Source organism: Ranitomeya imitator, chromosome 2 (assembly GCF_032444005.1).
Source record: "Ranitomeya imitator isolate aRanImi1 chromosome 2, aRanImi1.pri, whole genome shotgun sequence".
In the NCBI taxonomy this organism is placed as follows: Eukaryota; Metazoa; Chordata; class Amphibia; order Anura; family Dendrobatidae; genus Ranitomeya; species Ranitomeya imitator.
The window spans coordinates 133,826,563-133,846,533 of NC_091283.1; the positions used below are offsets into that span (position 1 = coordinate 133,826,563).

The 19,971-nt window shown below is 43.5% G+C and overlaps 1 protein-coding gene across 1 annotated transcript in view; it reads right to left on the reverse strand.

Annotated features, from left to right (window-relative positions):
* The window catches only part of LOC138666276 (G-protein coupled receptor 143-like), a 50,719-nt gene that overhangs the window by 7,309 nt on the left and 23,439 nt on the right, over nt 1-19,971 (reverse strand). The window contains exons 5-7 of the mRNA XM_069754503.1: nt 14,856-14,965; nt 7,326-7,434; nt 7,096-7,207 (exon numbers count right to left, since the gene is read on the reverse strand). Coding sequence (XP_069610604.1) covers nt 7,096-7,207; nt 7,326-7,434; nt 14,856-14,965 — 331 coding nt within the window. The remainder of the gene's footprint in view (nt 1-7,095; nt 7,208-7,325; nt 7,435-14,855; nt 14,966-19,971) is intronic.

The following is a 19,971-nucleotide window of genomic DNA, read 5'->3' on the forward strand; positions in this document are numbered from 1 at the left end:
GGAGCCACTCACTTATGGGGCACATGAAGCAACTTTGGACTCCACCTGGTCTCTTCCTGTGGAGTTTCAGAAAGAACTGGTCCAATATTTATGGACATAACGGTTTATCACTCATGATAATTCTGCTTCATGTCACCTGTCTTATCCATGTTTTTTCTGGGTTTTTTTTCTGTGATGTGTTGTGCATAAATATGTGATTCTCCAGAATTTCTTCTAGTCTATGCCTGATGAAGAGACCCGAGTAGTCTCGAAAGCTTGCAATGTTACCATCTTTTCAGCTAGCCATTAAAAGGTAACAACTACTGAGGACTCTCAATTGTAAATATTTGTGGAGTTTCATAATTTTAGGTTGTTTTAGCACACAAATATGGACTACCACAAATCTGTGCATGCCTAAAAAGATTGATACCACGGCAATAGACTGCAAACGTACTCCAAAGCAATATCCTCTGCCTCATTATAGTGAGTGGGTGAGTGGTTCCACCTGAATTACATTTTTGTGGTATTTACACGGAAACCCCTGCGTAAGTGCTCAACGTCGACCACTAGAATGTGATCCAACCTTAAACTGAAAGCAATAAAAAAAAAAAAAAAAAAAATGTACCCCAAAATGTTACCAATAAAAACCCTAATTTACCCTGCACAAAACGAGCTGCCACTCAGGTCCATCATCTGTCACTGGACCTATAGGGGGTTTCCACGTTACTGGCAGAACAAAGACTCTGGAAAAGCAACATGGCTCTCGCCCCTTCAAATAAAATCCAGTGAGATCTGTGCTCTTAAATGCAAATGCCCCCATCCTGAGCCCTACTGTGCCCAAACCACAGTAAGCGGACACATGTTTGGCATTATTGTAGTGGGCACAGACCATTTAACTTACTGGGTGTGTGTCTCCAGGAGCACAATATATGGGGGCGCTACACTGTATGGGGACACAATGTATGGGCAATAAACTGGCAGATTTGCAATTCTCTGGAAAAAAAAGCCTGGCATGGAGGTTACAAAATAGTCACTGTAACCATAGATGAACTAACTGATAAGTGCAATTTCTACAATTGTGTCACTTTAGTTTTTTTCTGCTGTTCTGGCACCTTTTGGGGCTCCGCAAATGTCGCCTGCAAACTATTCCAGCAAAATCTGTGCTCCAAACGCCAAATGGCACTAGGTAAATTCCTGATAGGTATAGTTTCCAAAATTGGGTCCCTTGTGGGGGTTTCTGCTGTTTTGGTGCCTTACGGGCTCTACAAATTAGACATGTAGTCTGCAATCTATTCCAGCCAAATTTACATTCCAAATACCAAAATGTTGCTTCTTCCCTTCCGAGCCATACTGTGTGTCTAAAGAGAACTTTCTGACTACATGTAGGGTATTGCCACGCTCAGTAGAAAGTGGGTAACAAACTGTGGCCACTTTTTCATGTTACCTCCTGCAAAAGTGAAAAATTTGGGGCCAAAGCAAAATTTGTATAAAAAAAAAAAAAAAAAAAAAGAAGAAAAATACATTTTTCAATATGACGACCTAGAGCTCAACAAATGCGACATGATGCCCGCAATTTATTTCAGTCAAATTCGTGATCCTAAAGTCAAATGGTGCTCCTTCCCTTCCGAGCCCTGCAGTTCATCCAAACAGAGATTTCTGACCACATGGGGCATCCGTGCACTCAGAAAAAAAAAAAAAAAATAATAATAATATTGTGGTGTCACTTTTTTGTGCTATAACTTGTAAAGCAACATTTTAGAATATAAATTACAATTTTTTTTTCATTCGACTTTGCATTAATTTCTGTGTAGAACCTGAAGGGTTAAAAAATTTCCTGACAACAGTTTGGAAGTTTTCAAAGGGTGCAGTTTTTAAAATAGTCTCACTTTGGAGGAGGATCCAATATATTGGCCCCTCAAGGTCAATTTAAAGCTGAATCGGTCCCTAAAGAGACAGGTTTTTTAAATTCCTTGAAAAAATAGGAAATTTCTACTAAACTTTTAACCCTTCTGACATCCTAACAAAATAAAACGACGGTTGCAAAATGATGCACATGTAAAAAGAAAACATATGGGAAATGTTATTTTGTACAGCATGACTAACTAGTTTAAGGATATAAAAATGGAAAGTTTGAAGATTGTGAATTTTTCAAAACTTTGGCCTAAAATCCAATATTTTCCCAAAAAAAAAACGCAAAACATATAGACCCAAATTTACCACTATCATGAAGTACAATATGTCACGGAAAAGGTATTTCAGAATCAGTCGGATCCGTTAAAGCGTTCCAGAGTTATTTCCACATAAAGTGACAATGGTCAGATTTCAAAAAGTTGGCCTGGTCATTAAAGGGACACTGTCACCTGAATTTGGAGGGAACAATCTTCAGCCATGGAGGCGGGGTTTTGGGGTTTTTGATTCACCCTTTCCTTACCCGCTGGCTGCAATATTGGATTGAAGTTAATTCTCTGTCCTCCATAGTACACGCCTGCGCAAGGCAATCTTGCCTTGTGCAGGCATGTACTACGGAGGACAGAGAATGAACTTCAATCCAATATTGCAGCCAGCATGCAGCCAGTGGGTAAGGAAAGAGTGAATCAAAAACCCCAAAACCCCGCCTCCACGGCTGAAGATTGTTCCCTCCAAATTCAGGTGACAGTGTCCCTTTAAGGTTAAAATAGGCTCTGTCACTAAGGGGTTAACATGTTCAAACTGGTGAAGGATCCTCTTAAGAATTTGCAACCCCTCCTCCACACAAGAACAAAACATATATGTTTTTATGTTCATATTACAGTCTGAGACCTCGTAGATTTGGGTTTTGGTGAGATGATGATGCAAAGTCACGTATATTAACTTTTAGTATAGGGGAAAAAAAAAAAAATTCCGAAATCTATAGAATCCTAGAATGTAAAGTATATATCACCTGTCCCAGTGATGAGACTGCAATATTGTAGCAAATCTAAAAAGTTCCTTTTAAACAAGCAGTGACCTGCTGAACAAAAAAAAAAAACAACATTTTCCTATTCTAAATCTTCACAGTGGGTCAAACAATTAAAAGTTTGTAATTGCAGGCAATTCATCTACCCAAGTACAAAGACCCTTTTGTATTGCCTTTCATCCACATGAACAGATCTGGTCTAAAGGTAACGTCACACTCAGCAACGAGAACGACAACGATCCGTGACGTTGCAGCGTCCTGGATAGCGATCTCGTTGTGTTTGACACGCAGCAGCGATCTGGATCCCGCTGTGCCATCGCTGGTCGGAGCTAGAAGTCCAGAACTTTATTTCGTCGCCAGGTCGGCGTGTATCGTCATGTTTGACATCAAAAGCAACGATGCCAGCAACGTTTTACATGGAGCTAACAACCAGCGAGAACGATAAGTGAGTCGCCGTTACGTCACTGGATCGCTCCTGCATCGTTCTGGAGTTGCTGTGTTTGACGTCTCTACAGCGACCTAAACAGCAACGCTGCAGCGATCGGCTCGTTGTCTATATCGTTACAGCTTCGCTGAGTGTGACGGTACCTTTAGGGAATGTGCACACGTCAGGATTTCTTGCAGAAATTTTCCTGACAAAAACCGGACATTTCTGCCAGAAATCCGCATGCGTTTTTACCGCGATTTTGACGCGTTTTTGGTGCATTTCTTCCCAAATGCATAGAATTGCGGGAAAAACGCAGAAAATCTGCAAAATTAAGGAACATGCTCATTTTTTTACTGCGATTAATGAGTTTTTATAGCGTTTTTAGCGCAAAAAAAAAACCTGTACGTGTGCACATACCCTTAAAAATTAATAAACAATTAACACAATGGTCTGACCTTAAGTGTTATTGTCTACTTAACCAGCTGAGATAATTGCTGCGGAGATTACAACTCTCCTATCATTTGTTTACAAGTCTGATAAAAGAAGAACACCAGCTGATTAGAGGAATGGTAAATGGTCATGTTCTTGCAGCAGGACAGTACATTTACTATCAAAGCAAACAAGGAAGATCCATTTACAAATATGAATAATAAGGACAAGAGGTGATGTAATACAAAACACCTAAAGGCGGACAAACATAAGATACCTATTCCTACTGAACACCTTTAAACTGCATTTCACATGCACAGATATATGACCGGCCAGACCAATATTACAGATTATTAAAGGGAACCTGTCACCCCCAAAATCGATGGTGAGGTAAGCTCACCGTCATCAGGGGTTTATCTACCGCATTCTGTAATGCTGCAGATAAGCCGCCGATGTTACCTGTAAAGAGGAGAAAAAGAGGTTAGATTATACTCACCCAGGGGCGGTCCTGCTTCGATGGGTGTCTCAGGTCCGCTCTGGCGCCTCCCATCTTCATTCCATGACGTCCTCTTCTGGTCTTCATGCCGTGGCTCCGGCGCAGGAGTACTTTGTCTGCCCTGTTGAGGGCAGAGCAAAGCACTGCAGTGCGCAGGCGCCGGAAAAGTCAGAGAGGCCCGGCGCCTGCGCACTGCAGTACTTTGCTCTGCCCTCAACAGGGCAGACAAAGTATGCCTGCGCCGGAGCTGCGGTGTGAAGACCAGAAGAGGACGTCATGGAATGAAGGAGGTGCCGAAGCGGACCTAAGACACCCATTTGACCAGACCGCAGCGGGACCGCCCCTGGGCGAGTATAATCTAACCTCTTTTTCTCCTCTTTCAGGTTACATTGGGGGCTTATCTACAGCATTACAGAATGCTGTAGATAAGCCCCTGATGACTGAGCTTACCTCACCATCGATTTTGGGGGGGACAGGTTCCCTTTAAAAACATCACTGAAAGAGAAAAAGCATCCATACTGGCAATACCATGTCTGGACACAAATGTGCAAACAGGAAGCAGAATAAAGGCGGGGGGTAGCACAGGTGAAAAATACTGAATACAACTACTACTTAGTATTCCTGTATTTTGCACCTGTTCTGCCCCCCGCCTTTATCATGGGGGACACGCTTCATCCCGTTTGTGCATTTGTGTCTGGACATGGTAATGCAAATATAACTGCTTTTTACTCCTTTGAATGATGTTTTTATTGATTTTTAGTCCTTTTTCAGTTATTTTTTTCCATAAGCATATTAGACTACAGGCTGCCATGCATATTAGATGGCTTTCGCCCAAACAATGCTTATGATCGTTCGGCCGATTGCTATCGCAGCCATCTCTCCCTTACACAGGAGAGCTTGTTCGGCCAAGCGCTCCGGTGTGCTCAGAGAAAGCAGGTGGCAGCTTACTCCGAGAGGACAATGCAATTGGCAGGCCAAAATAGGACATCTCCCCCAAACAGTTGGTCAGCACTCCCACATACATAGTGGGAGGCCGAACCTGTTAATGGTGGTGAATTTAGCTGACATTGGTATAATGTGATCCAGAGCCACCAATATCAGTGGACTTGGCTAATAATAACAGCCTAATGTGTATTTTGGCCTCCTTTTGTCCCCTGCTAGATAAGTTGCTGCCAAAAGCAGTCTGGCATCAGCTTTCTTGTAGAGAACACAAAAGCGCTCGGGCAACCATTCCTTTCTATGTGGGAGTCGGGAGAGACAACTGTTGGCTGATCAAGTTTTTTGTGACAAGCTACCATTTTGCATGGGGCCCCTTAGCCATTGGCATCAACAGATATTCTAGTCTCTTAAACCATGTTAAAATGAAACCTTGCAATTCCTTATACTAGCATTATCTTTCAGATATCTGTTACACGCTTCAATCATTGTACATAATATCAATTTTAAAGCAGATAAGAGACATATTTCAAATCAGATTAAATGGACATATACACACACCAACTCTGGATTGACTGGACTTAAATAGGTTGGAAATCTGAATGTGTAAATGCACAAGGCCCCCATACAAATTAGACTTAAGTCAGCTGAACCCGCCAATATCTATCAACATTCTAAAATGTAGGAGAGCGCCAACAAATAATGGTCGAGATGTCGGTCACACATACCGTGTCCGTTTTTGGCCTGAAGATCATTTTGTTCTCCATGAGATAAACTGCCGGCTGACTCGTCAGTCGGCAGCTTACTCATAGAGAACACAGGAGCACTCAGCTGATGAGAGTTCCTTTATATGGGAGAGTAAGACGAGATGGCTGTCAGAAAGGAACGGCCCAAGCATTCAGTAGACAGCCATCTAGTGTGTATGGCCAGCTTTACACTGGCCAATAATCATGAATTCCTTGGAATGCATGTTACAGGATGATCAGCCTGTTTAAACTGGTCACCAATCAGGAAAAAAAAAACCTCATTAGATGGGTGAAAAGATTATATATAAAAAAAAAACAACATTAAAAAAAACAAACAACTCAGTTTCAGCAGCACATTTTTCCTTGGAAAAAAAATAATAATTTCATCTGTCACTTACTTTCTGAGAACTGACATGTCCTGTTTAAAGGGAATCTGTCACCCCATTTTTCGCCTATAAGCTGCGGCCACCGCCATCAGGGGCTTATTACAGCATTCTGTAATGCTGTAGATAAGCCGCCCCCCCCTCCCGATGTAACCTGAAAGATAAGAAAAACAAGTTATATTATACTCACCTAGGGGCGGTCCCGGTGCGGTCCGGTCAGATGGGCGTCACAGGTCTGGGTCCGGCGCCTCCCATCTTCATGCGATGACGTCCTCTTCCTTGCTTCCTGTTGCGGCTCCTGTGCAGGCATACTTTATCTACCCTGTTGAGGGCAGAGTAAAGTACTGCAGTGCGCAGACGCTGGGCCTCTCTGACCTTTCCCAGTGCCAGCGCACTGCAGTACTTTGCTCTGCCCGCAACAGGGGCAGGGTACGACGCTAGTGTGAAAGTAGCCTAACTTACTCCTCTCGTGGTGGCATCTCTCGCTGAGAACAAAATGATCGGCAGCCAAAATCCAAAATGCCAGATCCTTATTTATCCTGGCACCAAGGCCACGAGGCCCCCATAAACATTAGACAGTTGGCTGATCTAGTCCTATCTGGGGGTTTTACAGACATTAGTCCATGAATAAGGTCCCTGGCCAAGCTTACCATCTTTTCTCCTACTGCCTTTCCTTTCTGCTTCTGCTGCAGCCCTTTATTTGAGAATATATTGAAGTACTCAGTGAACAAGTGAATGTGGCATGTAGAAATGTTTTTTGTTACCATTATGACAAAAGTCGTGACTGCAGCCAAGTGTAGCTGTCGAGGAGGCTCTGATGTTTCGGATATTTCAACAAGAAGCAGCATAAAGTCACAAAGTACGTTCCCCAGCCAGCTGTGGTAGGCAAAAAGAATAAAGCAATGAGAACAGTAAGAGCATGGTTGTTTTATTGTTATTTATTTTTTCTCAATAAAAGCCATTTTTACAATATATTCAGGACTAAAACACTTACCAGACTATAAAAGTACCCCTGATCTGGAAGAGTCTTCTGCATAAGGCGTGTTTCTTATATCGCTCACAGCAAGTGTAGACCCCATACTGCATCTTAAGAACAGCAGGTGCTGACAGACAAAAGCAGATAAAAGATAAAAGAAAAAAAAAAAGGTAGACATAAAATGTTTCTTTAACACTTTTTAGAACTATTCCAGTTCACAAGCCAAGCGACAGTTTAAAGAAAGTTGTAGGAGATTATAAAAATTACATGATTATAGTCATCGAGCATTCCTAGGAATGCTCATTCCTTGATAGTTGTGAAGCCTAAAAGGCTACAGATTACCCACACTTATTCGTCGGGTGAAATGATCTTTACAAAATAGAATTGTATAAGCAGGATCCGCGCTGCCAAGAACATGCATCTAAAGCCTGGGTAACCAGGTTATTAAACGACCCCTGACTGGCAAGTATGTTTCCCGTCATTTATTCATCTAAACGAACCCTTACTCCACCAGCACCATGCTTGCCTTGAGATTGTGTGTCTACTTTTGCAGCTCAGTCTCTACTGAAATGAATGGGCTACGCAAATGCAGACGCATGTAGATTTTTTCTGGTTAACACCGCCCCCCCAGATATGTGCACTTTTCTAATCTCGTACAACCCAATGTAAGAAACACCATAAAGAGATGAAAAGTATACCATGCGTGTTAACCTCCTGAAGGGGAATGATCATGAAACAACATAGTATGGTTTATTCTTTTCTATTCTGTTTTTTTTTTAATAATCTCAGAAACTAAAGAGACACCTGGCTTATTGTACTGTGAAAAAGCAGTACCCATTTTAGATCCTGCAGAGCTACCAAAAGCATAAAAATAGAATTAGTCTTACCCATAATTCGGTTTCTAGGAACCTTCCATGACAGCGGTACTGGAGGATGTCTCCCCGCCCTAATGGGGGACAGGAAACACACAAGAGGTTAAATACCCTCCCCTTCCTGCAGCCTCCAGTGTATTTTCTGGACACAGTGGCATGTATAATTTTGTAAGAAGGAACATAAACCAGCTCACCCGTGATGCAAGAACCAAACCTCGGGAGCATGGACCCGCTGTGTCCAGGCGTACAAGGTCCAAAAAAAGAAAGGAATGTCCAGCTTCACCGAGTCCGTAAAAAAGAATTTTCTTTATTCACAAACTTTAAACATGGAGGATACAGACTTCAGCACAACCATATGGGTAAGAATCTCAATGCGTTTCTGGAGACTAGGCTCCCTTAATCATGACCTGGTCATGACATGGTGACCCTGGACAAGAGTTGAGAATTTTTGTTAGCTTCTGTACCAGATCGAGATGGCGCTCTCTGGGTAGAAAGGATTTTCTTAGTTTGGAGTCTAGAAGGACCCCTAGGAATTTTTTCCTTGTGGAAGGAAGTAGGTCCGACTTCTCCCGATTCGGGATCTGTCCCAAGGACTCCAGGATCTCTAGGGTTCTTGCTATGTCCGCATTCAAACGGGAAATAGAAGGAGCGACGATTAGAGGATCGTCTAGATATGAAACTATGCAAATTCCCTGAAGACGTATGAATATTATGGGATTTGGATGTTTCGCCCCCAGCAGTTCACCCTTGGGTACATTTCGTCCCCAACATTTGCCCCCCAGGATGTTTCGCCCTCGGCAGTTCACCCCCAGCAGTTCGTCCCTGGGTACATTTCACCCCTAGCATTTGGCCCCCAGGGATGTTTCGCCCCGGCACATTTCACCCCTGCACATTTTGCCCCCAGCAGTTCGCCCTTGGTACATTTCGCCCCTGCACATTTTGTCCCCAGCATGTTTCGCCCCTCGCAGTTCACCCCCAGCAGTTCGGCCCCGGATGTTTGTTCATTTCGCCCCCGAACATTTCATCCCGAGCATTTGGCCCCCAGGATGTTTCGCCCCCGCACATTTCACACCCCCAGCAGTTTGCCCCCAGCAGTTCCCCCCGGATGTTTGTACCCTTGCGGTTCATGAATTCCCGTCCGTCATCAATGTTTCACCCCCAACAGTTCGCCTCCAGATGTTTTGCCCCCAAATGTTTCTGCTACAGCATTTTGTCCCTGGATGTGTCGCCATCTGATGTTTTGCCCCAAACATTTTGCCCCAAACTCTGCTTTCTGACTGGACGGCGCTCACAGTGCAGAGAAGCACAGCGACGGGGGACAGACACCAGAATGTAAGTATGAAGTTTTTTTTTTTTTTACTTTTACGATGGTAACCAGGGCAAACATCGGGTTACTAAGCGCGGCCCTGCGCTTAGTAACCCGATGTTTACCCTGGTTACCCAGGGACCGGCATCGTTGGTCGCTGGAGAGCTGTCTGTGTGACAGCTCTCCAGCGACCACACAGCGACGCTGCAGCGATCGGGATCGTTGTCTAGATCGCTGCAGTGTCGCTAAATGTGGCGGTACCTTTATACTGCACAGAAGGGCGAGTGCCACTTTCTTTTTCTTCTCTCATTTACTTTGTATTAGAAGTGATGTCACCACTGCAGGATTTTAACCATAGCGCCCTTCTGGCTGAATTAGAAGAAAGGACTGCTGCCTTAGCAGCCACTCTAACAGATTCTGCCGAAGCATCAGTGAGGAATCCCGTAGCTTTCTGGAGAAGGGGAAGGGAATCCAAGATTACTTCTCTAGACGTTCCCTGGGTAAGGTGATCCTCCAGAGTGCAGAGCCAGCGAAACATAGCATCCACTTGTGTGGCTAGGTCTCTATTAGATCTTAAGGTACCTTCACACTAAACAACTTCACAACGATATCGCTAGCGATCCATGACGTTGCAGCATCCTGGCTAGCGATATCGTTGTGTTTGACACGCAGCAGCGATCAGGATCCTGCTGTGATGTCGTTGGTCGCTGCAGAAAGTCCAGCACTTTATTTCGTCGCTGGACTCCCTGCAGACATCGTTGAATCGGCGTGTGTGACTCCGATTCAGCGATGTCTTCACTGGTAACCAGGGTAAGCATCGGGTTACTAAGCGCAGGGCCGCGCTTAGTAACCCGATGTTTACCCTGGTTACCAGCACTGCTTTAAAAACACTACATACTTACCTTCCGCTGTCTGTCCCCGGCGCTCTGCTTCTCTGCACTCCTCCTGCATCCTGTGTCAGCGTCGGCCAGCCGGAAAGCACAGCGGTGACGTCACCGCTCTGCTTTCCGACCGCTGTGCTCACAGTCAGTGCAGGAAAGCACAGTGCCGGGGACAGACAGCAGAAGGTAAGTATGCAGTGTTTGTTTTTTTTACTTTTACGATGGTAACCATGGTAACATAGTAACATAGTTAGTAAGGCCGAAAAAAGACATTTGTCCATCCAGTTCAGCCTATATTCCATCATAATAAATACCCAGATCTACGTCCTTCTACAGAACCTAATAATTGTATGATACAATATTGTTCTGCTCCAGGAAGACATCCAGGCCTCTCTTGAACCCCTCGACTGAGTTCGCCATCACCACCTAAGGATGGCCCTGCGCTTAGTAACCCGATGTTTACCCTGGTTACCGGCATCATTGGTCGCTGGAGAGCTGTCTGTGTGACAGCTCTCCAGCGACCAAACAGCGACGCTGCAGCGATCGACATCGTTGTCGGTATCGCTGCAGCGTCGCTTAGTGTGAAAGTACCTTAAGGAGATTTGTAGAGATATCCCAAGATCTCCTTAGTAGACTTTCCATTTTATGGTCCATGGGGTCTCTGAGTTGGGATGAGTCCTCAAATGGGAGGGCTGTCTTTTTTGATCCTATAGACACCTACACGTCTACTTTCGGGGTATCCCAAAGAGAAACGTCTCCATCTAGAGGGAATCGTTTTTTTTAGTTCAGATGGAACACTAAGCCCTTTTTCAGGTGACTCCCATTCATGTAGGATGAGACTCTGCACATTTTCATGAACCGGGAACCCTTTCAATTTTTTAGGTTTTAGGCCTCTAAACATTTCATCCTGCACTGACTGCTTTTCCTCCTCCTCTTCAACACCCATTGTCCCCCTGACCATACTAATTAATTCTCGTATGTCAGAGGAAAAATAATATTTTTTATTATCCTCTTTGGGGGTAGAAGTGGAGTCCTCATTCTCCCACAAATCCCCTGAGTCAGAAGAATGAAGTTCCCCAGAGAGTCAGAAACAACCGTTGCCAATTTCCTCATTTTGGAGGAGGTGGCTGCGGTACTAGGGACTGGGAAAGGGCTGATACTGAGGACTGAACTTCTTGTTTAATGAGAGATTTAATGCTTTCGAACAGAGATGGTTGTTCGGAGCGTAAAATTTCGTCAGTGCAGGGCTGGCAAAGCTTCTTCTTGTATGAGGAAGGAAGCTTTGATGCACACGCCACATTTGAGGTCTTCCGATTTTCTGAAAGTTTTATCCTTCTTCGGGGCAGAGGCCTTGTCTCCCTGAAAGAGAGAAGGGGACTAAATGTAATGCACCCTAGAAGTAAAGGGGAGGTGGGAAGAACCTTAGCCCACTACTCACAGTGGGAGGGAGGACGCAGAGCTTGGCAGATGCAGAGAGGGGTCTGGCACCATCCATGGTCAGTTGGTACTGCAGTCACACAGACAGACAGATAGGGGGCCTTACCTGGAGGTGAACCCTAACCAGTGTTAAATAGCCAAGGGTACTGCGTCCGATTGTGTGCTCCTCCTCTCCTGATCCCAGGTGTAGGTAGTAGGGAAAAAAATCGCTATGCCCACATGGCAGCAAACCGCTGAGACGTGTGTGCGTTGCACGCTGGAACGCACAGGAAGTGAACCGGACGTTCAGGAACCTCACTTCCGGTTCACCCGTACAGAGACTCCGGCGCCAGACGAGAGAGGAGGAAGCCGGGGAGGCGCTCGGGGATCCTAGTCACACATCACTGCTCCGCTTTACCCCAGAAGTGGCGCGGGAGGAGCGGGACAAAGGTCCCGAGTCCAAAGAAATTGGAGACGGGAGCAGCACTGCAGGGAGGAGAGCATCGCGCCCGACCCAGGCTGCCCGGCTAAGAGTGAGTAAAGCTGCGTGCTCCAAACGCTGGCCACGGCAGCACTACAGCAGGACCTCTTCATGCCGCATAGGGGACAGGAAAGACACTGGAGGCTGCAGGAAGGGGAGGGTATTTAACCTCTTGTGTGTTTCCTGTCCCTTATGAGGGCGGGGAGACATCCTCCAGTACCGCTGTCGTGGAAGGTGACTGGAGAAAGTTCCGTTTCCAATCTGAGAACCATCTCCTGGATTACACCAACAACTGCCAGCAGCCCTGATCCTAAAATGTTATATTAAAAGTAGAAACACTGAAATCTTAAGGGTTTTGACGAGTCCATAAATTCCTTCTCAGCCTGTAAAAATAAGAAACTTATTTTCCATTGTAAAAAAAAAAAAAAAATGTAATTAGTCTAGGATTTTTCTTTAAAGGGAACCTGTCACCCCCAAAATCGATGGTGAGGTAAGCTCGCTGTCATCAGGGGCTTATCTACAGCATTCTGTAATGCTGTAGATAAGCCCCCGATGTTACCTGAAAGAGGAGAGAAAGAGGTTAGATTATACTCACCCAGGGGCGGTCCCGCTGCGGTGCGGTCAAATGGGTGTCTCAGGTCTGCTCCGGCGCCTCCTATCTTCATTCCATGACGTCCTCTTCTGGTCTTTATGCTGTGGCTCCGGCGCAGGTGTACTTTGTCTGCCCTGTTGAGGGCAGAGCAAAGTACTGCAGTGCGCCGGGCCTCTCTGACCTTTCCGGCGCCTGCGCACTGCAGTACTTTGCTCTGCCCTCAACAAGGCAGACAAAGTACGCCTGCGCCGGAGCCGCAGCGTGAAGACCAGAAGAGGACGTCATGGAATGAAGATGAGATGCGCTGTTCCGGACCTGAGACACCCATCGGAGCAGGACCGCCCCTGGGTGAGCATAATCTAACCTCTTTTTCTCCTCTTTCAGGTAACATCGGTGGCTTATCTACAGCATTACAGAATGCTGTAGATAAGCCCCTGATGACGGTGAGCTTACCTCACCATCAATTTTGGGGGTGACAGGTTCCCTTTAAGTTGGAAGAACTTCGGCAAAAAAAAGAAAATGACTGAAATTGTCAGAAATTTACAAGTCATGGTAAATTTGGCTAATTTCTTCATGCCAATATTTTGGACTGTAGAAAAGTTAATTACAATCTTTATGGTTCATTATTATTTTAAATATGTACATAATACTTGTCAATTCTTGATTTTTTTTTTTATCAGCTACAGAGAAAGGCACCACTCACAGACTAATGTTACCCAAATGATGAGGGAAGCCAGAAGTCCACCACACCCGACACGCGTTTCGCAAGGAAATGCTTTGTCTAGAGACTCCGAAGCATTTCCTTGTGAAACGCGTGTCGGGTGTGGTGGACTCCTGGCTTCCCTCATCATTTGGGTAACACTTGTTGTTTAGGCTTTTTAGCTGTTATCTGTTAGACAATGGTGGCTCTGATATTGCTCACGAACCGGTCTATATGGCCTATTTAGCCTTATTTAAGTACTGTACATGCTGGTTTTGTGTGCAATATTTGTGTCATTCTCTATGTTAAACTATGTGAGTTTCCTTTTTTATATATTGAGTATTAACCATAGCACTGACTATTAATCAAGTGAATATCAAAGAACAAAAAGTCTGCGGCACTCACCCCGTTGTTGCTGTGTGAACGTGTTCTTTATTGAAACATGACTTTAAGGAAGTATATACATCCAGCTAGGCAGCAGGTTTTACAGGAGGGTGCGGTGATGGAGAGTGGACGACGGCCGTTTCGCACTGAATGTGCTTCAACGGGTCCAGGACCCGTTGAAGCCCATTCAGTGCGAAACGGCCGTCGTCCACTCTCCATCACCGCACCCTCCTGTAAAACCTGCTGCCTAGCTGGATGTATATACTTCCTTAAAGTCATGTTTCAATAAAGAACACGTTCACACAGCAACAACGGGGTGAGTGCCGCAGACTTTTTGTTCTTTGATATTCACCTAGCTATATGCTTATACTGCTAGAGCACCTTATACCCACAAGCTGTATGGGACGATTTTTCAGTGAGTTCTTAAAAAGTCCCAAGGAGTACACATCTCTCGAGTGCTGTCCATTTCTCGCTCTCTTTACATTTGGAACTGACTATTAATTATTATTGATAAACGCCTTGAGCCTTGTCGCTTTATTCAGTATGCCTATGTCCTAAATATGATTTATACCGTCACACTAAGTGCCTTTGTATGTTTTATAGCTACTTCCAGGTTCTTTCTGTCCACCATTGTTCTGTGTTTGTTGCGTCTCACCTTTGCCTGTTTAGGCAATTTTATGACCATGTTGTGGTCTTTTTGTTATCAATAAAGTATTTTTTTATATACTAGTCTGCGAGTGGTGCCTTTCTCTGTAGGTGTTTATTTCATATTTGGCTAAACCACAATAGGATACATTATTGGTGTTGTGCTTTATTTTATCAGGTAAAACAAAACAACAAAACAAAACAAACAAAAAAAACAGGCTTGCCAACCTGGGGTGAACACATCTATATTGTACGTAAACAGTCTTCATACCTCCAATAATCGCTCTTCTCAACAGGAAAGGGCTTCCAAATAGTGCCAGTAATAGAGGAATATATAGGAGCACATCATGGAACAATATCAGGCCATTTTTAGAGTCACACCTAAGTTCAGGTCGAAAGTTGAAATCAGGTGTCAATTAACATTATCACTCCTTCCATTTAGGGTTGCAAAATAATAAATTCTCTGCTATTTGCAAAACAGTATACCAATCTGAGCAATGCTAAACAGGTTAAATAAGGCTATCCAAAGCTATGAGGCCATGCAATCTATGGTGGATACAAAAAAAACAAAAAAAAAAACCTTGAAGCGGTTAAAAGAAGTGACATGCTCGTTATTCGGGTGGCTCCCGTTGGGATGCCATCCGCGCGCCTTACTTAACAGCATAGAGTGAAAACTATTGGCAGCAGAGCTGCTGCAAGAAAGATGGAAAAACCATCTTGAGAGAATGACTGCTGGTAGTTTCTTGAAGGGCCTTCATCTGGAAAAACTCGGCAGCTGCACCGGTGTCTAAATAATGTCTTGTGCACATAGCGTAACAGTTTAGGGGAGAAAGAGAAGAGAAAGTGAACAGGTTAATCAGTGATACCCAGAGAAGAATGAACCAACATGTTAAATTTGGTTCATAACTACCCAGCTACTAAATTTACTGACGTAAGTTTTGTCTTCCGCCACCAATTTCTACATTCACAATCATAGCATTGACCTCTCTGACCTATTTATTGCAAGATGGGGGACTGATATATTTCCAGTTGCTGGGGATAACCCTTGCTGCTGCAGGAAAGTGATGGAAAATATATTTCTATACACTGTAGATGTAATGGATCCATGTGAAAGAGTAATGCCACACTTGGCTTTTACTAACAAATCTATTAAGACTAGATCCAAAAACGGTTGCATTAATGGGGAAGTTCCACCACAAGTGCAGCAGATCCTCCTTTCAAGAACCACATCTCTAGCTGTCCTCAACAGCAGAATAGGGGAGTGAATGATATCTGTAGCCAACAAGTCCATTGTTAATATTTGGGTCGTTGGAGAAAACCACTCAAAGGCATTTTGAGAGATCGAATAAAAGACTTTAGGCCATTCCTCTGGTGTGATGGGCAGGTAGAGATGGTCTCTAGGAGTTGCTACAAGTAGCAGGTTGCATATTTTTGAGAGATTGTGGTCTGAGATGAGTAATGTAGGACACTGCATCATGGTTTCCATCAGAAACCTGGAAAAACAGGATTCCATTGGAAACTCCAAAAGAGCCATTCACTACCTTGAGGCTGTTGGGAGTCATTTTTGACACCTTATGGATTTCATCCCGATTATCAGGAAACGCTTCTTGTTTCATGAGTCTCAGCCATTGAAAACAGGCTGCCAATCTCCCAATAAATTAGCAAAATGCTTGTTTGTCAGGTGAAATAATTCGTAAACCTGTCTAAAAATCATTGTTTTTGGTAGCCCGTCGTCATGTGTGACCAAACACGTGAAGCAGAAAACAATAGTATTCTATGCACAGAACAAAAACAAAAAACAGCAAATAAAAGATAAATGCTAACACACTAAATACATTTAACACTTCAAACACATACAACAGATACAATGGAAGAGAATCAAGTACAGGTCCTAAGTAAGTATGCATAGTGTATCCACAAAATCTAGATTGTGCTCCTCAGGGAGATAAGCAGTTTGTGATAACCTGTTTTGTGTAGGGCATATATTAGTGCTCACCTTGAAAGGATAAGGATAAGGCAGAGAATGAGGAGGACTTAAGACAGATGATCTTTAAAGATTCTATTTTACTTCTAGGTTTTAATATTAAAGTTTAAGAAACTCTTTGCAACCAAGAAAGAAAAATCATTATTTACTAATGCAACATCACCGTATTTCTAAAGAAATTTGGATTTAGGTAAAAAACAATTGCACAGGATTTTATAGTCCATTTGATTAACTTTTCTAGGTGCAAAAAACAATGGGTTTAAAGTTTGTGAAGCAAATGCAGAATTTTACCTCCATATGGAATTTCTTGCAACACAGAACAGTTCCTCCCATGACGCACAAGACACGCGTCCTCCCTCCAACACACAATTTTATAAGAAATATAAAAAATAGTCACCACAGCACACTAAATGGACCTCAGAGTCAATGTAAGACTATGTTCACATGCAGTTTATTCAGCAAATTAAAAGCTGCTTTTTACAGACCCAGCAAAAGCAGAGATTTTAGAAACCTCATGCACATTTTCTTTTCCTGATTAAGTTGTAGAACTGCAATGTTTTTGAAATTTGCAATTAATTCTTTAATCGCTTTTTTTTTTTTAACCACAGAAAGCAGTAATATTGTGTTTTTAAAGTATTTTAGGTGGATAAAACTAACGTTATTAAACATCTGTTTTGAACACAGTGCTTTCACTGCAAAAAGAACAGGTTTGTGCTGCAGAAAAAAAAATGCAACATATGAACACAGCTAAAGTGTTCAGCGAAAAGGATACAAGCGTTTGGCCAGAGTGGGCAAAAAAGGATAGAATAACCTTCAGGCCATCTTATCGTTTATTAGATGCATTTATACAGTTGTGCCTGGGAGCGGCCATACGCAATACAAATCAATTAGGCTACGTTCACACTAGCGTTGTGCGCCGCTGCGTCGGCGACGCAACGCACAACGCATGCAAAAATGCAGCAAAACGCACGCAAAAACGCTGCGTTTTGCAACGCATGCGTCGGTTTTTGCCGAAATTTGGACGCAAGAAAAATGCAACTTGTTGCGTTTTCTTGGTCCGACGCTAGCGGCTAAAAAGACGCATGCGTCGCACAACGCAACAAAAAAAAAAAAAAAACGCATGCGTCCCCCATGTTAAATATAGGGGCGCATGACGCATGCGTCGCCGCTGCGTCGCCCGAAGCAAACTAGCATAACGCTAGTGTGAACGTTACCTTATCCTGCAGCAATAGTCATAAGATCTTGATTAGGATTTATTGGATATACATATACACATTCTGGACAAAGACACAGTAGTACATCATCTGATGCATTTTGGACCACTGGTGATTATTTATTACACACACAGTGGGGAAAATAAGTACCGGTATTTGATACACTGCAGATTTTGCACATTTTCCCACCTTCAAAGAATGCAGAGGTGCGTAATTTTTATCGTAGGTACCACTTCACCTGTGAGAGAATCTAAAAATAAAAACCTAAAAATCCCATTGTATGATTTTTTACATAATTAATTTGCATTTTATTGCATGAAATAAGTATTTGATCACCAACCAACTTGCAAGAATTCTGATTTCACAGACCTGTTAGATTTCGTTTTTAAGAAGCCCACCTACTCTGCACTCATTACCTGTATTAATTGTACCTGTTAGAACTTGTTACCTGTATAAAAAGACACCTGTCCAAACACTCAATCACACTCCAACCTCTCCACCATGGCCAAGACCAAAGAGCTGTCGAAGGACACCAGAGACAACATTGCAGACCTGTAAAAGTACTGGATGGGCTACAGGACAATAGGCAAGCAGCTTGGTGAGAAAGCAACAACTGTTGGCACAACTATTAGAAAATGAAAGAAACACAAGATGACCATCAGTATTCCTTGGTCTAGGGCTCATGCAAGATCTTGCCTTGTGGGGTAAGGGATGATTCTGAGTAATGTCAAGAATCAGCCCAGAGTTACAGGTAGGACCTGGTCAATGACCTGAAGAGAGCTGGGACCACAGTCTCAAACATTACCATTAGTAACACACTATGCCATAATGGATTAAAATACTACAGGGAACACAAGGTCCTCCTGCTCCCGCCAGCACATTCCAGTCCCATTTGAAGTTCACCAATAACCATTCAGATGATCCAGAGGAGGCATGGGAGAAGGCAATGTGGTCAGAAGAGAACAAAATAGAACTTTTTGGTATCAACTCCACATGCCATGTTTGGAGGAAGAAGGAGTACAACCCCAAGAACACTGTCCCCACCGTGAAGCATGGTGAGGGAAACCACATACTTTGGGGGTGTTTTTCTGAAAAGGGAACAGGATGACTGCACCGTATTGAATGGAGGATGGACAGGGTCATTTATCAAGAGATTTTAGACTACAATCTACTACCCTCAGTAAGAGCACTGAAGATGGGTCATGGCTGGGTCTTCCAGCAGGACAATGGCCCGAAACACAGCCAGAGCAACTAAGGAGTGTCTCCATAAGAAGCATTTCAAGATCCTGGAGTGGCCTAGCCAGTCTCCAGACCTAAACCCAATAGAAAATCTTTGGAGAGAGCTGAAACTGAATGTTGTCCAGCAACAACCCCGAAACCTGGAGAAGATCTGTATGGAGGAGTGGGCCAAAATACCTGCTGCAGTCTGTGCAAATTTGGTCAAGAACTGCAGGAAACGTCTGACCTCTGTAATTGCAAACAAAGGTTTCGGCATTAAGTTCTGTTTTTCTATTGTATCAAATACTTCTTTCATGCAATAAAATGCAAAATGATTTTGTAAAAATCCTACAATGTGATCTTTCGGAGTTAAGATTCTGTCTCACAGGTGAAGCGTACCTACGATAAAAACTACAGACCTCTCCAGTCTTTGTAGGTGGGAAAACTTGCAAAATCGGCAGTGTATGAAAAACGATATGCAGCTTCAAATGAGGAGCTGAAATGTTGCATGTATCTACAGTCATGGCCAAAAGTATTGACACCCTTGCAATTCTGTCAGATAATACTCAGTTTCCTGAAAATGATTGCAAACACAAATTCTTTGGCATTATCTTCATTTAATGTCTTAAATGAAAAAACAAAAAGAATTGTCCTAAAGCCAAATTGGATATAATTCCACACCAAACACAAAAAAAGTGGTGTACAAAAGTATTGGCACTGTTCGAAAAATCATGTGATGCTTCTGTAATTTGTGTAATTAACAGCACCTGTAACTTACCTGTGGCACCTAACAGGTGTTGGCAATAACAATCACACTTGCAGCCAGTTGACATAGATTAACGTTGACACAACCTCTGTCCTGTGTCCTTGTGTGTACCACATTGAGCATGGAGAAAAGAAAGGAGACCAAAGAACTGTCTGAGGACTTGAGAAACCAAATTGTGAGGAAGCATGAGCAATCTCAAGGCTAC